The sequence below is a fragment of the Neltuma alba genome, unplaced genomic scaffold (assembly GCF_004799145.2).
Source record: "Neltuma alba isolate B1F8T4 unplaced genomic scaffold, ASM479914v2 tig00002446_pilon, whole genome shotgun sequence".
Lineage (NCBI taxonomy): Eukaryota > Viridiplantae > Streptophyta > Magnoliopsida > Fabales > Fabaceae > Neltuma > Neltuma alba.
The window spans coordinates 681164-701010 of NW_021632864.1; the positions used below are offsets into that span (position 1 = coordinate 681164).

Below are 19847 nucleotides of genomic sequence, written 5' to 3' on the forward strand. Positions count from 1 at the left end.
TCAACTTGGTGAAGATGTTTGAAGCGAGGCAGAAATCTGAAGGGCACCACCAAACACATAAACAAGAGGTACGTATTAGTAATTAATCTAATTATTTTTACACTAATGAAAATTAAGGGTTTTTTTTTCCTTCCTGAAAGTATTGATGAATGAGCTGTGATTATTCAAAGTTTTTTTTTTTTTTACTCAGTATCACCTTGAAAATGTTAAAGACTAACATTAGCCCTCAACATTTTAAATGTATTTTTACAGTATACGAAATAAATATATTGAAGAGTTTTTCTCGTTTTGCGAAAAAATGTTATTTTACAAGGACTTTAAGTTGTTGCCAAACACCCTCTTAATGTGTTTCTCTTAGATATGGTTCTTTGTCTGAGACCATTATTGTGACTCGTATATGTTAATGAAGTTGGAAGCGTTGAATGAAGAATTAAAGAAAGAGCTTGAACAAATGAAGATGAAGGCGGAGCAGCAAGAACAAATTATTGTTGAAGATCAGATGAAGAAAGAGATGGAGATAGTGCAGAAAGCTTCAGAGGAAGCAGAAGCAGCTTTGTATCATTACCAGAAACAACGAGAAGCAGAGGCGAGTTTATATGATTATGAAAAGCAATGGGAAGCAAGGCATGATGAATGCAGTAACAATAGTGAAGAGCTAAAGAAGAAAGAGATTGAGATTTTAAGAGAAGTAACACATGAAACTGAGGCCGCTTTGCATCATCACAAGAAGCAGCTTGAAGCAGAATCTTCTTTATGGCATTATAAGAAGCACATGAAAGCAACAAATCTCCACTTTTGGCCACATCATTAGCACCAAATCCCAATTGTAGTTTTATTTTTTATGTATCTTTTTTAGACTAGTTTATCTCATTTGTAGGTGGATAAATAATCTAGTGGGAAGGTTTTCAAGCTTGGCTTAATTGGATTGCAGGAACAGCTCCTCTTAGAACAACACAAGACTCTCTATGTATGTTTCATCAAGGAAGAGTTTTGCTTCGTGCAACGATCCACGGGAAATCCTGAAGATGATGTCCTGAATACTGATGCAGAGTACCTTTGTGTTTCTGGGGCGCAAAAAAACAAAAGCTTTTGTGGCTGCTGGGATTCGAGCCCAGGTCTCCACGGCCACAACGTGGAATTCTTACCACTAAACTACAGCCACATTATTGCTCCCCTTGTCAAACAGTAAATCCTACTACATATTATTCTTCCCTTAACCGTTTTGAACCCCATCCTCTCTACCTCCCTCGCTTTAACTAACTGTTATTTCTTTTACCAAGATGCGTATGAATAATCACCAACACGGCGCGTTGGGAAAAAATAAAAACACCAATTCGTCGAGTTTCAAGCTGTATACCAATAATTCCATTATTATGACTGCAAAAGATAGCAATATATATATATATCTATATAAAAAGAGGATAATACTCTATATCTTGTTGGCGTTTGAATGTTATTGAAATGCGTATTAAAGATTGAAATAAAAATAAATTACACAGAATCTAATAAATTGCATGAAGAAAGAGGAGCCATAACAACCTAACGTTCCCCCCCCCCCCCAATACAACCGTAACAGCCTAGAAGATGGTAAATGCAAAAATCTTAAAGGCACAAACCTCCTAACAAGGTAACAAAAAGAACTAAAAGAGAAATCATTCAAGAAAAAAAAAAAAACCACTTCACGTAAGAGGAACCGTACTTTTTGCGCTAATTAACTTTGTTTTGCATTCATCACAGCGCGCGCGCCCGCACATATTAAAATTTTATTTTATAAAACCAAAATTCCTTGATTTAGTTTTCCAGTCTCAAGCAAAACATATAATCACTCAAGTAATTAATACAAAGGGAGTACACACAAAAATCTGCTACATATAATTTTCGAGGAAAAAAGCACTCCGGATAACAAAATCATAATTACTTAAGTAATTTATAAAGTACAAACAAAAATCGGCGTGACCGTCAGACCTCAGATGTACATCCTCATTTGATCGGAAGCTATAAATTCTTCACTTGTAGTTAACAGTACCAAAATTGAAAATAGATCTACCGTGCTCCGCGCAGTAGAACTTGACTTGAAAAAAAGGGCACAACCCCAATTTGGCGAGCCCAGATCTGTTCAAGCTACGGGCCATGCAGAAGCAAAGACTCACAAACCCGAGAAAATTGCAGAACTGATAGATTCACTGTACAAAAGTATGAAAGCCCACCACACCCCTCCTCGTCTAACCAGTCTGTATTATCAAAATTACATCAGCACCCACCACCTGACCAAGGCCAACCCCAGAAGCAGGGAATTTTCTCCAATGCACATCTGTATAAGCATCGGGGAGAGTGAAACAGAAGTGGTAAACCAAAAAAACGCAAACAATGTTGAATCATCCCTGAAAGCGCCACCACCCTCTCCTCTACGCCGGCACAGTGTAAAGTCTCTTGCTAAACCAAATTGATGGAACATTTTCAAACGCTTGAACCCCATTGGCAGGATATCACAGGATGGAACTGACTTTGAGGAGTTACAAATTAATCCCTTACTGTCACTTGAAATGGTCTTGCCGTACTATTGTGATTAAATTAAATGGTGCTCCATCTTCCTCTTTTTGTTTCCAAGGTTCACCATTGCCTTGGACATACCATTTCACTTTTGGAGACAGTGGTGTATACAAATCTGCATGAAGAGAATAATCAGAAGATATCCTTCCCGAATGTAGGAAAAGATACAACTTTATTATCCCAATTTCCCCAGAATTTAATACAGATACATATTAAGTATTGGATAAAGGGTACCAATAAAGCAGTAATCAAATAGATTTACAGAAAAATCAGTAAAACAGTTAACCGTACCGGTCCAACCACAGTTTACTATAACTTATATGAACGTTACAGAGCAAAAGAGCTGAGTAGAGATATGGAAGAGCATTAATTACCTCTGATACAAAAAATTTAGACACAACCAAAATGCTTAGAGTTAAAAAAATGAGAAGCCCATTTTTAGTTACATTACCACAGTTTGAGCTCAGTTAATATCATCATCAATCATATAAATGTATAATTATTATCACTCCTCACAAGTTACCAAGCAGACAATTAATTCCTCAGTGTTTGAACCATCTAGGGCCCCTCTTTCTGCATCTTGGTTGCAGCTCAAATGGCAGTATGCGTGGCCACATTTCTGTTGACCGCGTAAGTCTACTCATAGGGGAATTTCTTACCCTATTACATTACTCTGCTAAGCTTATTAATTAGCAACCATCCTTGAAACTAGGATAGTGCAGGTACTAAAGAACCAAGGAGTGCTTTCAATTAATGTTAATTTCTTTCAAGTAATCGATTAGAAGTTGTATGATAAACCACCGACTCATATCTCCAAACCCTTCAGGAATGAATAGACCCGAGAATTCACAACTCCCTTTTAATTTTACTAAGCCTCTAATCATCTTCACGGCATTTGACTTCTGTTGTCAACGGCTGAGCTTCAATGAAAGAGCAAAACATAATGGTTACTGTTTTTGATTGGATCAGGACAAGCACACATTCTGACTTATTGTTAAAATCTAGTTATTCCATATCAATGTCCGTGTCCAACAAAACGACTGTCCAATGACTTTTTTATTTACATGACATAATTAACGGATTTGCTGATTTCACTCTTAACATATTTTAATAAAAAACTATCAAGTATTTTGTGGTAATATGATTACTCATTTATATCAGAATGAAGCAAGTAGTCTATAACAAGGAACTTAAAAAGCAAAATTTCACATAATTAAAAAAGTTGTTTTAGCCTTAGAGGCACCAACAACGTTTCATAATCAAGCCAAACAATGATGTTAGCAAAATAATATCAGCTGAATTCGTGTTAATGACACATATGCCTATAAGAAATTTACATTCTCCAAGTCATCCAAACTAAAGTAAAAGGTATGAGGCATTACCTGTATTGGCTGGAGAATCAGGCTCTCTTGTACTGTGCAATACAGTTGTTCCAGATAAAACGGTAATAAAACCACAAAGCTCTGATGCAATACTGCTTGCACTTTGACCATTATAGTCCTAAATAAGCAGTAAATTTAGAAGGATTATAATTAGATGATGAATCATAAAATCTCTCCTTTGCTATATATTTTTCTCACTATGTTATGATAAAATACCAACCTTAAACATGATCGCACTGGCTAATATAGTAAAAGATGTGAACAAGGCATAGTAGATGGGAGAAACAACTGCTGTGTTAAAAGTATCCAGCGCCTGCAACCATGCAAGAGTTGGTCGCTTCAAATACAAGCAAATGGTGACAATTGAAGGGCAGGCATTGGCACTGGTAATTTAAATCATAGGAATGCAAATTGCTAATCATAAGTTCCTGCATGTAATCAGATTAAATATAACATGGATTGCTTACAAGTCGAACACGTAAAATCACAACCACCAGAAAAGGTTCCTTCCTTCTATTGGTGACTTAAATTTAACGACAACGAGGAGTGAAAATAGATGCCCAGGAATATGTAAGGAAATATGTTCATAGGCAGGGTTAAAGTATCAAAAAGTGGCATAATAAGCTTATAAGGGTATAATTATAACCAGCAAATTAGATTGCTTACTCACTTTAATATATCTAAACATGATTAGTAAAGCAGCAAAACAACACATTAAGCTGGAAATTTTCTACAAAGGTGATTATTACAAACTTTTTTTCTTTTATCTCAAGCACTTGACAAATAATAACAAACTACAATTTGACAGTCTCCTTTTCAGCTTCCTTGTCAATTGTATACTTCTTTCAAGCTATAGAAAAAAGTTGAGTACAGTATTAGTTCACTCTTCACCTGTTAAATTTAAGCGAAAATTTTTTGATGAATATTGAAAATAATCTGAACCACAATGACCTTAATTTCAATGAGTTATTTCGAATTAAACTATTTGTTCATGACACATGTAAGAAAATCATAATTTGAGTTAGGTTTGATGTAGAAGGGAGAATTGAACAGGGGAAAGGGAGGAGAGGCAAGATGGAAGAAGAAAAAGAAGGAAGAAAGTACATGCATTTACAGCAGTGGAAACAAGGGGTCTCAAAGTTAAATCAGCATAGGCAAATGAGTTTTGGAAGTTTTGATATATTTTTGAAAATGTATCTGTGGTAATGTTCATCTGCCGCCTTGAATGAATTGAATGTTACTCTGAAAGAAAAACAAATATAACAGCACAAGGTAAGAGAGCATGTATTAGCCGGAGAGTTGATAACTAGAACTGAATTTCGGTAGAGTTGTGATACTCATTCTTTCTTGAATTAATCAAAATGATATTCTTCATTAAATTAAATGCGCAAAGCATTAGCCTGTATCATTTCACGTGGCCAAGACCCAAACAAACTAACATGCCTTAAGAGATCTTCTACATCACTGGCATAAAATATTAATTTACAATACAGAACGATGCAACGGGGTGCCAAAAAAAGCATATGAAATGTGCAAAATCAATATTCATATAAAAATGCGTCATACTATAAGAAACTGACCATATTAAGATAATTTAATTGAAGTATGATGCAGGTAACAGCAACCATTGCAAAAATCCATGTTTGGAAGTATACAGCCTGGTTTCTGCCCTCTAATGTAAGTTTGATTGCAGTGCCAATAGCTTTTACGCTCATGACCTGTGAAATATGTCATTAGCAATGTAAATCAAACAATGGCCCTTGGTTTGAGACGCAAGACACCTTCGGAATTTACAGAAATAATTCAAACAATAAAACCATTACATCTTTAATGCTCACAAGATACTTAGAAGAGTCACTTACTGTCAAAGACCCGATTACAGAGCATATCCCGACATAAACAAAAACGTTAGTTTGGCCATATCGGGGGGCACAATATAAGATCAATACTAGTGATACAGCTACAGCTGCGGCAGTATACAAGAGGAAAGCTGTACGCCAGACAGAAAATATTGATCAGGAAAAAAAAAATTCCAGTATGAGTCATGCAGCCTAGAGACACTATACTGGATAAAAGAATCAAAACTCAGAAGGATACCTGGTTGAGTGGCCAATTCCCATATTTCTAGTACCGAACTAATGGACTGCTCTTGAGGAGCATGGAGTACAATAATAGTGGATCCAACGATGCATAGAAGACACCCCAACATGCCCATTTTTTGAAGCTTCTCATTCAACAAGAAATGTGCTAAGACAGCACTATCCATAGCCATGATAGTGTTTACCAAAAAGATTTAGCCGGTAAGTAAATCCAATAGGCTATAGTAAAGTCAAAAGCAAACAAGAAAATCGAAAATAAATATTACCTTACAATAATACTCAAAGCACCAAGTGGTGTCACAAGCACCGCAGGGGCGTAAATATAAGCCACAAAATTGGCGACCTCTCCGACAATCACTTTAGGTGATTACAAAAAAAGAAAAGAAGGAGACTCGAAATTACTAACTACTAAGACATTAATTAGGGTTATTGACTTGTAATCCGTAACAAAATCAAATCAAATACGAACAACAACTTACTCGTAATCATTCCGATCCACCAGAGAGGCTCGAGCAGATAACCATATCCTCCAACACCTGAGATAAATGGAGAACGAGAACCAGTCATGCCCAGAACATGAAGATCAGCACCATGCACAAAAATGCAATTTAGAAGTTTTCAAGAGGACTGACCGGCACGACGGCCGTTGGCCGCGGCCCGCCGGAGGCCCTTTTTCTTAATAATGAAGCTGGAGCCAATGAAAGCGCTGGAAACGACGGCCAATACAAACCCCTTCAAATTGCTGGAGAACATCTATGCAATCTATCTACGAATAAAGTCACATTCGGCGATAAAACCAAGGACGGCACAGATAAAAGAAGCTCCTCTTCCTTGATAGGCTAAAACTCGCATCAAATTCATACCATTCGTAACCCTAGAAAACAAGTAGAACCGCATAAACTCCGTGTAGATTCCTTATCGCTGGCTCGCAACGCACGCAGCGCGACACACGGTCACCCTCTTACACGGTTCGCTGATTTTTTTTTTTTCCTGGGAAAATTGGATGAATTTTTGGTGAAATTGAATTCTGGCGGGTGGTCGTCTTATCTTCAGTCGGGTCAAAGATTGGGAATGGAGCGACAGGCAAATGGAGAGGAAGTTAAGGAACAGTGAAGCGTGAACAGTGAAAAGAGAAGACACAAGGTCGTTATGAGATTGGTTTGGTTGGCAAAGCCACGTCGTCTCGTCTGGTTCCTTCCCCGCCAGCTGCCAGTCCTGTTTTTAACTGACTCACTTGTTTGTTTTCTACCCGTCTCTGCTTCTTTGTTAATGGAATGTGGCCAGGTCACATGGGTATACCGTATATTCATTAAAATTTTAGTTAATCCAAAATGCATGGAATACCGTGAACAATTTTAATTGGCAGAAAATGAAGTACCAGTAGCCACAAGATTGGGATCAGTTCCTTGTTCACGTGCTCCAAGCCCACAAAGATAAATAAAGGGAAAATTAGATTCAGGTCCTATAAAAAGCAATTAATTTAAAAAAAGATCCTAGAAATCTCGAAATACTCCTCCGGTCCTAATTATAAGACCCAATTGACTTATTTGAGGAGATTAAGGAAGTAAGTTAAGTTGGTTATTTATAATAAATAAGTGTTGTCATTCTTAAAATATCCTTACTAATTAAGTATATTGGCTAAAACTATCATTATTAGAAGGATTATCTTGGAAAAAAATGCATAAATATAAGAAACAAAATGGATTGGGTCTTATAATTAGGACCAAATAAAAAGTCAAATTGGGTCTTATAATAAGGACCGGAGGAGTAATTCATAAGTCCTCAGTGATTTGTGTGTAATTAATTGTAATTGTGAAATTACCTATTTACTCCCATTAATTTAAACTCAATGTAATTCATTTAAAACCTCAACAGTGGCTGTTGACAACCCAAGGAGAGGTGGTTAACAACCTCGACAATACCCCTGACATCCCATAGAGTGAGTTGTCAGGAGTACTGCCGAGGTTGTCAACCACCTCTTTTTGGATTGTCAACAGTTACTGTTGAGATTGTAAATGAATTACTGCAATAAAATTAATGGGGGTAAATAAGTAATTTCACAATTACAGTTTATTACATACAGGTCCCTGAGGACTTCAGAATCATTTCGGGATTTTCAGGGACTTTTTTAAAATTAATTGTCTTCTGTGAGACCTGAGTGTAATTTTTTCATAAATAAATACTCTTCAGCGCCTTATTTATTTACATAATAAAGAGATATTATTATTATTTTATAAGTCAATGTAATTTTTGATTCCTAAAATTTGGATTTATTTTGATTTTAATCTCTCAAATTTTAAACCGATAATTTTAGTACCTAAAATTTAATTCATTTAAAAACATTAATATCTAGAGGTATTAAAAATGTTAAAATCTATTAAAATGTCATAAGCAGCATTAAAATAGTTATGTGTACTGATTAAATTGCACCTAACTGGATCTTACCTATATAAAAGAAAGGAAAAGAAAAAATAGGCCCTTAAAACACAGCAATTTAGCCTCTCTTTTTTTAATCGTTGTTCCTTTTAGAAGCTGTTCATTGCGTTACGTTCTATGATTCACAAAAAATCCAATTAGGTGTCATTTAATGAGTCCAAATCATTACTATTGATGCCATTAATGACAGTTTAGCAGATTTTAATACCATTGCACCTTCAGAGATTAATGTTTTGATATGGGATAAATTCCAGGGACTAAAATCATAAATTTAAAATTTGGGAAACTAAAACTAAAATGAACTTAAATTTCAAAGACAAAAGATTATATTAACCCTTATTTTTTCATAAGAAATAATTGCTAAAATTATGCAGTTTAAAATATTAGTTAAATTTAATTAAAGTGACAAATATGTGAAATATATACATATTTTTTAATTATATACTTGTTTGTAAAGAGAGTTTATGAGAGATAATGAATTAAAATTTATTGTAGAGAGACAATAAGTAACATATACTCCTCTGGTCCTATTTATAAGGCACTTCCAGCATATTTTACACAGATCGAGAAAAACCTTAAACTTCATTAACTCTCATTTAAAATTTAATGACTTTTCAATTTTATTCTTATTTAATATACATTATACCTTATATAAACAAAGTCAATACAATAATAAATAAGGGGTAAAATTGTATATTCATATAAAAATTTCTCTCAGTGCCCTATAAATAGGACTAAAAAATATTTTCTCTTTCTGCGCTATAAATAAAACCAAAGGAGCATTTAATAGGGGTAAAAGTCAAAAGATTAGTTTAAAATTTAAGCAAAAAGAGTTTGTTTCTTATATTTAAGGACATCACTATAGAAGAGATTGTTTTTTATAAAAAAAAAAAAATAGATGGAGGAGTATTGGTTAATTTTATTCTGGACTTATTATTTTATAAATTTTTATTGTCTTGAAATATATACATTAATTAATGATAAAGTTAGAAAATTATCACCTTCAATCAATAAAAATATATTAAGAAAATCATTACAAAATTTGAAAAACGAAATGAATTATGGTCTTGTAATTGTGATCAAAGCAAATCCTTTATATACCTCCTGTATTTATTTGTAATTAAAAACAGTATCAAATTTTAAAAGATAAAGCTAATAAAATATAAGTTGTGAAACTGTCTTGTAAACAATTAAAATTAAAAGATTCGTGAAAACAAAGGCAACGTGAGCTGGAGCTGGCACAGGTCGGCCAATGAGCCTGCCATGGCATGATGCCATGATTTATGAATGTGCAGTGTAATAGCATGGAGGAATATGGCCAATCAGTGACATCTTGCTAGCTCCATCATGATGTAGTGCCTTCCTTCAACTTGTCATTATTGCACGAGCTTTCTTCGTCATCATTCATCTCGCGCAGCAAGTTGTTTAACCATAGATATATTTATAAATTAATTTATAATCTAATAATATTAGATATAAATATTTTAGAGACATTATATAACATATATTATAATTAAATAATATAATAATTTTTTTAATCTTTTCGTATTAATTAATTCTGTCTTATATTAAGAACTATAGGTAATATTATGGCTTTATTTGAGACCCAAATGGAAGATAGATGAAGAGGTTCAACAAGTTCCTTGGATTTCAACCCGTCAGTGTAGCTGAATTGTTTGGGCATTCGCCGGGGGTTAACTCCTATTGGAACAAGAAGTACGTCTGGTCTTAATATAAAAATTAGTATGATATTTAATTTGATTTTAAATATAAAACTTTATTTTGCCTTCAAATAATTCTTATAGTGATTGCATATGTTAAGGAGTTACTGTCAATGAGTAATTCAAACACACGTGATTAATAAAGATATTTTTGGAAACACGACATCTGTTTGTTATAAACAATTAACTCATCTAACTTTCTTAATCTTTTCAAATTAGTTAACTAAATCTTATATTAAAGACTTAAAGTAGTACTATCTTCAATCTTTACTCTAAAGGCTGGTTTAACATTCAATTTGGTCTTAAATATAAAACTTAAATTCACTTTGTCTCTTATATTTATCTATTTTTTTTCTCAAAAACAGTCTTTATCGTAATTACATACGTTAATTGTTTCATAAAATGGTAGTTCTAGCTAATACAAATAATTAGCAAGGAAAGACAACACCTATTTATTATAAATAACTAATTTAACAAATTTTTTTAATTTACTCAAACTAGTTAATTAGTTCTTATATTAAGAATTAGAGATAGTATTTATCAACTTTTTTCTAAATACATCTGGACATACTGAAACTTAAGACTCTGTATTTAAAGGACTAATAATCAGGACTAGCCTCTACTTATAAGACTTTTTACAATTTAACTTTTCCAAGTTTGATCCACCCCAACACGGCTTTGGTATAGGACATGTTATGAAAACACTCACATGCAAGTGCAGATGCAGTTCGTTGGATCTGAGAGCTCCTCTAAACAACAAAATGCAAGAAAATATTTGAAGGTGCAATATAATTCAATAAGCGCGTGGCTGACTTTTCTTTTAATTTCCTCTATTTCAAGCTTGCCATCGTAATTCCCAAAACGCAAAAGAACCCAAAAAAAAAAAAAGGTTCAATACCGTATAAAACAGTTACCCTTCCATGTGTCTTCATCTTTTATAATCTCTCCCCTGCGGCAAGGTAGACGTTGATTAAAGGTGCAAATAAATTTTCAACTATTTGAAGCCATTTATAAGATTTAAATTCACATTACTTAAATGGTTCAGAATTTTTTTTTAACTCAACACAAATTCAACATCTTGTATAATTTTATATATATATATTCTTCCGATCTTAAATATAAGATCTTTATACAATTTTATTATAAGAGTCTTATATTTAGAATCAGATGAGCATACATATTATACAAATACGAGAGAGATTACTATGGCGTGCAAAATTCACTAGCTAATTTCTTTATTTGAAAATTACTCCAACATTGCATGCAAAGAGTATAATACATGAATATTAAATTAACAGGAGTTGAGTTTAAGGGAAAGTTACAACGTGATAGATTAATATTTGAATTTTTATTAGATATATAAGATGTCATATTTGGTACTACCTCTGATCCTAATTATAAGAGCTAGTTGATTAATTTGAAGATATTAATAAAGTAAGTTAAATTAGTTATTTGTCCTAAATAGGTATTGTCTTTTCTAAAATATTCTTGCTAATCAAATGTATTGACTAGAACTACTATTTTTAGAATGACTACTTGGAAAAAAAAATATAAATATGAGAGATAAAGTGGATAGGGTCTTATATTTAATATCAAAATAAAAGGCAAATAAGGTTTTATATTAAGGACCGGAAGTACTCCTCTGGTCCTATTTATAAGGCACTTCCAACATGTTTTACATAGACCAGGGAAAATCTTAAATTTCATTAACTCTCATTTAAAATTTAATGACTTTCTAACTTAATCTCTATTTAATGTATATTATATTTCATATAAACAAAGTCAATACAATAATAAATAAGGGATAAAATCGTACATTTATATAAAAATTTCTCTCAGTGTCCTATAAACAGGAGTCATATGAATAGAACCAGAGGAGTAGTACCTAATTGTGACTTGAAGTTAATTTTAATAAGACGAAAAAAATAAAGAAGAAGAAGAAAAGATTTAAGTCTGTGTGTGTAATATGCTAACTATTCAGAACTTTTATTCCCAAGACAATTGAGAATCTGATTTGAGTGCTTGGTCATTGGCGAGAGTGGAATTGCAAAATTAAACGTACTATGCCACTACAATTGAAGATCTATGACCCTTACCAATCCGGATTAGATTTAATAAAATGATTATTTGCTTGAAACGTGATGAATTAGTGTTTTAATTCCTATTAAAAGAAATGTCTACGTTTAATATTGGGACAATATGCTTAAATACATCAAAAGTATTTATGAAGGAGTATCCAATACTTAAAAGGTTTTTGTGGCTCTTATATGATATATAAGTTTTATTTCGTAAAATTTATGTCATGAACTGTTCTTTATTGTTAAGTTTAACAGTTAAAAACATCGGTTAAACAATAATTTATCAGTCAAGTTTAGTATTTTTACTATAAAAATAAATTTTCAGATCATATGAGTGTAAAAAAACAATTTTTTAAGTAATAGCTGCTCATTCATATATATTCTCGGAGCATTTAAAAGCACCTTATCCTTGGAAGAGCGTGTTTTGAATATAATTAAAGCCATTTGTACCCATTTATTTGAAAGCCATTTGGCAACGAAATTAAAAAGGATGCATGTTCAAGTCTTCCACGCGTGGTGTTGTACGGCTCGTTACCCATTGGTGCGGTCAAACTTCAATCTAATTTTTTCAGGAAAATAAAAAAACTTGGATCTAATTTTGGGGCTTTTCTCTGTCGTTTTTAATTTTGTTGTCCAGAATATCCTCCTACTCGAACGATGAGAGACTAATCTCTCGAGGTACTGTCAGGCATTGTAGCAAAGATTCCTTTCAACAGTATTTGTTCCATACGCATCGTTTCAAGAATCAAATCCAGAACATGATGTTTAAAATGTCTAAGTCTTTTCCACTTAGACTAATACTAGTTGGTTCCTCTGTCGTCTTTTATCAATGAATGAATGTACTTTTATTCATTTGGTCAAAAAAATAAAAAAAATTCGGTTCGGTCAACAAGACTCAGAATTCTCATTGCCGGATGCGTTGATAAAATTTAGACTGAAAAGGTCCACAATTTTTTTTAAATAAAAAAATGTATTTAGTACTACCTCCGGTCTTTATTATAAGACCCTATTTGACTTTTTGTTTGGTCCTAATTATAAGACCCTAATCCATTTTGTCTCTCATATTTATACATTTTTTTTCCAAGATAATCCTTCTAATAATGATAGTTCTAGCCAATATACTTAATTAGCAAGGATATTTTAAGAATGACAACACTTATTTATTACAAATAATTAATTTAACTTACTTTCTTAATCTCCTCAAATAAGTCAATTGGGTCTTATAATTAGGACCGGAGGTAGTACGGGATCCAATTTACTGCTGTACATCCTCCAAAAAAAAAAAGTTGCAAGATGTTCATATTTTGATTTTTTGAATTTCTTAGAAATTTTGAATTACCTGCCCACCGTGCACAGGAAATGTTCCGGTTTGTTATTATTTATTTATTTTAAATCCTTCGATAAAAATAAGATAAATGTTAATTTTCTAAATGCAATCACATGAAATTATTGTATATTTATGCACAAAAATCATATAGAGTATGTTGTTAATAATTTTTGAGAAATTAATAATAAATGCACGTATCAAACTAACAAAAGATCCATCATTTAAGCTTTTTCCCCCCTTCCGGCCTAGCATTTAAGTTCAATATATGGAGGTAATTCAGAAGAATAGAGGTACTGTTTGGTACAAGAGAAGTGGAGGGAAGAAAAGGGAAAAAAAATTTAATTAGCTTTATGTAAAAAACTAAAAAAAAGATTTTAGAATTTTAATAAAAAGAAAACGTAAGATAGAAAAATAATGGCAATAAAATTTTTAAAAAAATTTTAAATCCAACTTATTAAATTTTTTTCCTCCTCCTTCCTTCTATCCATTTCCCTCCTACAAAAAGAAAACCGGTGTTGTGTCTTTGACATGTCAAAGTGGGGGCGTGATTGACCATTTGGATTCAAGCCCAAAAAAAGGACAAAAAGAATAGATGATAATGATAAATAGGGAAAACCATATTGGAGGTACTTATACTTTTTTTTCAATTTTCAATTTGGTACCTATGTGTTTTTTTGTTCTTAACTAAATCTTTAATTTTGCTCTATTAACATCATTAATCCTTATGTAGAGACCAAAAATATCAATAGAACAAAGTTATAAGAGCTAATGTTGCTAAAAAGATAAAATTAAATGTTTAATTAAAGGAAAAAAAACACATAGGTACCAAATTAAAAATTGAGAGAAAGTATAGGTACCTTCAATATGGTTTTTCCTAATAAATAAAAAGAAAGAAGGAAATGGTTGAATCTTTTATGTTATTATGTCCAAAGCTAAAAATACGAAGTGAAGAAAAAAGTGCGAGAATGTAAATAGTAAGAATATAAAAAAGGTTAATAGAAAATTATATTGAAAGGAAGAGGAAAGCTAACAAGAAGACTCTTTTTAAATCTCACTTTAAAAAAAATACTTTGCCCATTTTTTATATTGGTTTATTTAAAGATTAGAAATAAATGTCAAGGTTTATTTGATCTTTTTTTTTTTTGACCTGATCAAGGTTTATTTGATCTAGTAGTTAAGAGTTTAATCAATCATTCCGTTACAAGGCGATTTGACAAAATGGTTGAATATTTTTCCCCCTAAAGTATAGTATTTTTTTTATTAGAAATAATCTTATTTGAGGTATTATATACGCTGTGCATACCTGAGAATTTGAATTTTAGCGAGGACCAAAAGGAACTGCCCTTCTGCTGGACCAAAACCGTAATAGTTGAATAGTTGAATAGCGAGGATTTTACGCATTGTACAGAAGGAAGGAAAGAAGAGAAATAGGAAAATAGCATTCTCATTGTGTGCCGAGTAATTCCTCCTCGCCTGACCTTAACACAACGCAGCAATCTTCATCTTCCTACTTTGAAATTGTCTTCTTTTGTTGTTCTTCTTTGTTACTAAAAAAAGTTGAATTCCCTTCTGCTTCTTCTTTGGTGTTGTCGTCTTATATTTTCTTGGCGCCCATTCGGATGTTTCCTTTGGACATTTTCTTCCTCATTTTCCAAGCGTCAAGCCTTCTCCCACAGGTCTAACTCCAACGCCAGACCCCCCTTCTCTTTCTCTCAGTCTTCCTATATTGTTTTGTCCTTCACATCAAACCCATTATCAAGGAAGACGAATACAGACACACTCCGGGTGTTCTGTATTTATCACTGTCATGGATGACCTCTGTCAAAGTTCAATTTTTGCTCTGGTTATCTGAAGCTATGGGGGCTTTTTGTTCGAGGCGAGGCAATGATGACAAAGTGCTTGCCCAGACGGTTGACCATTTTGATGATAATAAATCTAATAAGGATGGCCAACCTAACATGCCTAGCAAGCTCAAAACCTCACCTCAGAAAGTGGATAACTTGCAAGAACCTGCTGAAAATAGAGGGATTAGTGCAGATGCAAGTCCGGATGAATTCTATGATGGAATCCCACGATTTGCTGATTCTTTTCTGCTCAAGTCTTTGTCAGTAAGGTCAAGGCAAAAGGTTGGTTTATCGTTGTCAATTTCAAATGTTTTTGTATGCTGTTAGTAGTTTTAGAACGTTCTCTCGTTGGGATAAAAACTGGACATGATAATGAAGATTAATACGCAAGTTATCTGTATTTCACTCCGATCATTAGGTAGTCAGTGCTATTATATTTGACAGCGCCAGTAAGTGTTTTGACCTTTCTATTTCAGGTCTCAGAAGTGAGCTCACGTCTAGGGAGGGCTGGTACAGTTGGATTTGGGAAGGCAGTGGAGGTCTTGGACAATCTTGGTAGCAGCATGACAAGTTTAAATGCTGGCAGTGGATTTGTTTCTGGAGCTTCAACAAAAGGGAATGAAATTGGTATCTTGGCATTTGAGGTTGCAAACACTGTCGTCAAAGGCTTTAATCTTATGCAATCACTTTCTGATAAAAACATAAAACTTTTGAAAGAAGAGTTGTTTCTTTCCAAGGCTGTGAAAGATTTAGTGTCAAAGGACGTGGATGAGCTTCTTCAAATTGTTGCGGCAGACAAGAGGCAAGTTTTGGGTTGAGTCAGAATTCATATGAATGACTTCTTGTTCAAACAATCAGGTCATTTCTTATCCTTTTATACCATGACACGATCAGATGTCAATTTAATTGCTTATTGGACCATCTCTACAGGGAGGAGTTGAAAATTTTTTCTGATGAGGTGGTTCGTTTTGGAAATCGTTCAAAGGATCCTCAGTGGCACAACATGGACCGTTACTTTGAGAAGTAATAAAAATTATTTATTGCACTCACTTAGTTCTTTCAAGTTCTTTCTTTTTTCACTAGGATCCTGTTCATTGTGCATTCCAGAATTGGCAAAGAACATAATTCCCAAAGACAATCCAATGATGGGGCAGAATTGATAATGCAGCAATTGATGACTTCGGTTCAATTTACCGCTGTGAGTATTATATTCGTCTAAAGGAACATGGGTGAATGATTGAACCCTACCATCTGTCTACAATAGATTGAATCATTCTGTTTTGTGTACAAATTGCTTTCAATTGTGGGGATAAACTAAAATATCATAAATTCCACATTTTTTGGGCAAACAAAGAGGATTCAATTTCAGGATGCTAGTTTCTATCAGCACCATAACATGATGAATTAATTTTGTTGCCAAATAATTGGTAAATGCCCTGAATAATAAACTTTGAAGTGATTGGAGTGTTTTTGTCCATTGTAGTTTCTCTGTGTTCCACACACGCTGTTCTGTACTCAATTGCTACCATCTATTGTCAGTTCAAATATGCTGTAGTTTCTGTCACTTCAAATAGCGGAGCTCTTGTTACTTTTTATGTTTTCTTCAAATGAGTCTTCTATTTTTCCAATGATAAATTACTAGCAAAATTTGGTTTTGCCAAGTTATTTATTAGTTATTTATTCTAGAAGGATTTGGGAAATAATTTTTTAAATTGCGTCAGGAATTATACCATGGGCTACACGCTTTGGATAGATCTGAGCAAGATGGTCTGCGTAAACGTCTAGAGGAGCAAAAATCAGGCGCAAGTCAAAGAGGTTATTGTAGAATACTAATGACCTATATGCGACTCTTGTTTGTAGAGCTATCTAGGACCTTGCTTGCAAATTGCAAAGATCGGCTTTGTTACTGAAAATTGCGATTAAATCATATAGTTGATAAGCACACAATCTCGGGGGCAGGACTTAAAAGTCGAAAGAAGCAAGTTAAGCATTTGAAGAAAAAGTCACTTTGGTCATGCAGTTTGGAGGAGGTAACTTTTGGTGGTTGCTTTAGATGAATGTGTATCTTATATTCTCCTTTGCTTCATACCTGTTTCATGTGGCTTCAGTTGTATTCATAATCTATTGGATTACAGATAATGAAGAAGCTTGTAGATATTGCCCTTGTTTTGCGTTTGGAGATAAACAATGCCTTTGGCACTGCAGGTTCACCTACTTGCCCTTGAGTTCTGTAATGAAAGCCACATTTTTTTGAAAAAAATAATTATAAGGGTGTTTATCCATGGGTGCTTGCAGATCGTCAAAAACCAGCAATTGTATATGTAAACAATCGCCAAAGATTAGGCCCTTCTGGCCTTGCTTTACATTATGCAAACATAGTGCTCCAAATTGATACTCTTGTAAGTGAATTCTGTCTAATATTTACTTCTTATTGACCGTCTTCTTAATTATAGGGTTTTGATATCTTCAGCCAAATGAAAATAAAATAAGTTTTTGTTGGCTCTTCTCGCATTGCGTATGAGCATCAAATTTCTTCTTTCTTTCTTATCTATTACTTATTCATTTTGTTGCACCAAAAGTTGATCCATGGCCAGTTTATCCTTAGCTTTAAAGTTTATACATGAATGTCGGTGCTCTTATTGAAATGGCAGTGCTATATTTATATTTTTATTCCTTACTTTGGTTCATACTCATTCTAACCAATGCCTTAGCTGCCAATGTTGACACTGTCAGGTTGCCAAATCTAGTTCGATGCCTGAAAACACAAGGGAGGGATTATACCAGAGCTTGCCACCTAACATAAAATTAGTTCTGCGTTCCAAATTACCATATGTTCATGTTGCAGAAGACGTACGTTCTCATCCGCTACTATTTCATTCTTTTATCACAGCAGACATGACAATTACTTGAATGCCAAGGAAAGTCTTAAAACTTGCTCTTTATTGTGCTTTCAGCTTTCCTCTTTGAACCTAAAGTAGAAATGTAGAATGTCTCCTATATTAAGTTTCCTTGTGTTGTGTTTTTGCTCTGTGGCTGGCTGGATGCTCTTTTTCCTACAGCTCACTGTAGAAGATATCAAAGAGGAGATCCAGAAAACATTACACTGGCTGGTTCCAATTGCCACAAACACAGCCAAGTACGATGCCTGTCTTTTCTTCAAATGACTTTTGAGTGAGACTTCTTTAAGCATCGATCTAATTTGTTTGTTTAACAATAATCTTATCAGAGCGCATCATGGTTTTGGCTGGGTTGGGGAGTGGGCTAGCACTGGGTGAGTAACAAATAACTGCTTGTTCTATTATAAATTTATAATTTTATAATATCTAAATTTGCTTGTCTTTCCTTTACCTCTATTGTCCATTCTGTTTTCTCACATATCAATCTTGCAGCTCTGAGGAAAATTTGAAGACCTCACGGACCAATGCAATGAGGATTGAGACATTCCATCATGCAGATAAGGACAAAGTGGAAAAATATGTTCTTGCACTTCTCTTAGGACTTCAACGCTTGGCCATTAAAAGTGGAGCCGCCATTGATGTTGTTGGAGTGAGGTCTGCAATGAAGTCTTCTCATCTGGCTCCCCCACGAAAACCACATCAGCCAGCAACAACTGATCACCCGCCGTTACTGACAATCAGTGAGCAAAACATGCTGCAACTTGTAAGCAAGAAAGTGTGGATTAAAGGGTTGAGTAAAAGCTGGCATTTTGATAGGATGGAAGCTAGGTTGAGAGAGAATAGCAGACTCACCAAAAGTTGGAGTCTTTCTTCAAGCAGAAGCAAAGATATTTCCTTCAACAGGATTTCATCTAAGCTTCCTGTGATTGATTTTGGTGTTGACAGAGAGAGAGCATTGGATGTTATAGACAGAGTAGAGATAGTGAGGTAAATATTTCTCAGGTATTCATGACTTCCATTGAAACATTGGAAGGATAATACAAGGAGGCACAAGTGGGGCGGCTTCTCTTCCTTAATTATACCATTTTGATGCTGCAGGTATTTTTGAGAGCCAAGCCAAAATGGCCATATTCACCGGACGTGATTGCTAAATAAAATGAAAGATTTAGCCTTGTGCCAGATAAGGAATAGATGCATGAGCATATCAACCTAATGTGAATCATAGGCACAGATATTTATGACAAATTTTCCTTCTTCTTTTTTTGCCCTTTTAAATCTGAGCCCGTAAAAAAACTAGTTTAATCATTGCACTGCCCCCTTTGGGCTTTGGTTGGAGTTGGGTGGATTGCGAATTCTTCTGCTGAACGCGTTTATTTTTTGGCGTGTACGCCGAATGAAGTTGTTTTTCAATCAACCTTTGGGCTGCTTCTATACATATCTGTGTGTATTTTATATTTTCATTTAGAGGGACAAATAATAATAGCTAGAGATTATAAACGAAGTCAAACCTGTA

The 19847-nt window shown here is 33.9% G+C and overlaps 2 protein-coding genes and 1 non-coding gene across 4 annotated transcripts; 1 reads left to right on the forward strand and 2 right to left on the reverse strand.

Moving 5' to 3' along the window:
• Positions 1-1090: 1090 nt before the first annotated feature.
• Positions 1091-1162, reverse strand: TRNAH-GUG (transfer RNA histidin (anticodon GUG)). The gene has a single exon. It is a non-coding gene; the product is annotated as a tRNA-His (tRNA).
• A 637-nt stretch (positions 1163-1799) lies between these two features.
• On the reverse strand, positions 1800-7088 carry LOC114728597 (probable magnesium transporter NIPA6). Its single transcript, XM_028915512.1, has 9 exons — positions 6664-7088; positions 6511-6567; positions 6298-6388; positions 6030-6190; positions 5795-5922; positions 5513-5650; positions 4153-4245; positions 3933-4050; positions 1800-2665 (listed from the first exon to the last, which is right to left on the reverse strand). The coding sequence occupies exons 1-9, from the start codon at positions 6782-6784 to the stop codon at positions 2535-2537; spliced, it is 1038 nt and encodes a 345-aa protein (XP_028771345.1). The 5' UTR covers positions 6785-7088; the 3' UTR covers positions 1800-2534.
• An 8213-nt stretch (positions 7089-15301) lies between these two features.
• On the forward strand, positions 15302-19547 carry LOC114728689 (uncharacterized). 2 transcript variants are annotated; one of them, XM_028915628.1, is made up of 12 exons: positions 15302-15719; positions 15914-16239; positions 16368-16460; positions 16545-16635; positions 17159-17252; positions 17370-17467; positions 17573-17642; positions 17733-17836; positions 18171-18287; positions 18497-18573; positions 18664-18708; positions 18827-19547. In XM_028915628.1, the coding sequence occupies exons 1-12, from the start codon at positions 15405-15407 to the stop codon at positions 19323-19325; spliced, it is 1929 nt and encodes a 642-aa protein (XP_028771461.1). In that variant the 5' UTR covers positions 15302-15404; the 3' UTR covers positions 19326-19547. The 2 variants fall into 2 exon arrangements, with proteins under 2 accessions (XP_028771461.1, XP_028771465.1); XM_028915632.1 differs by lacking the exon at positions 18664-18708.
• Positions 19548-19847: the final 300 nt, after the last annotated feature.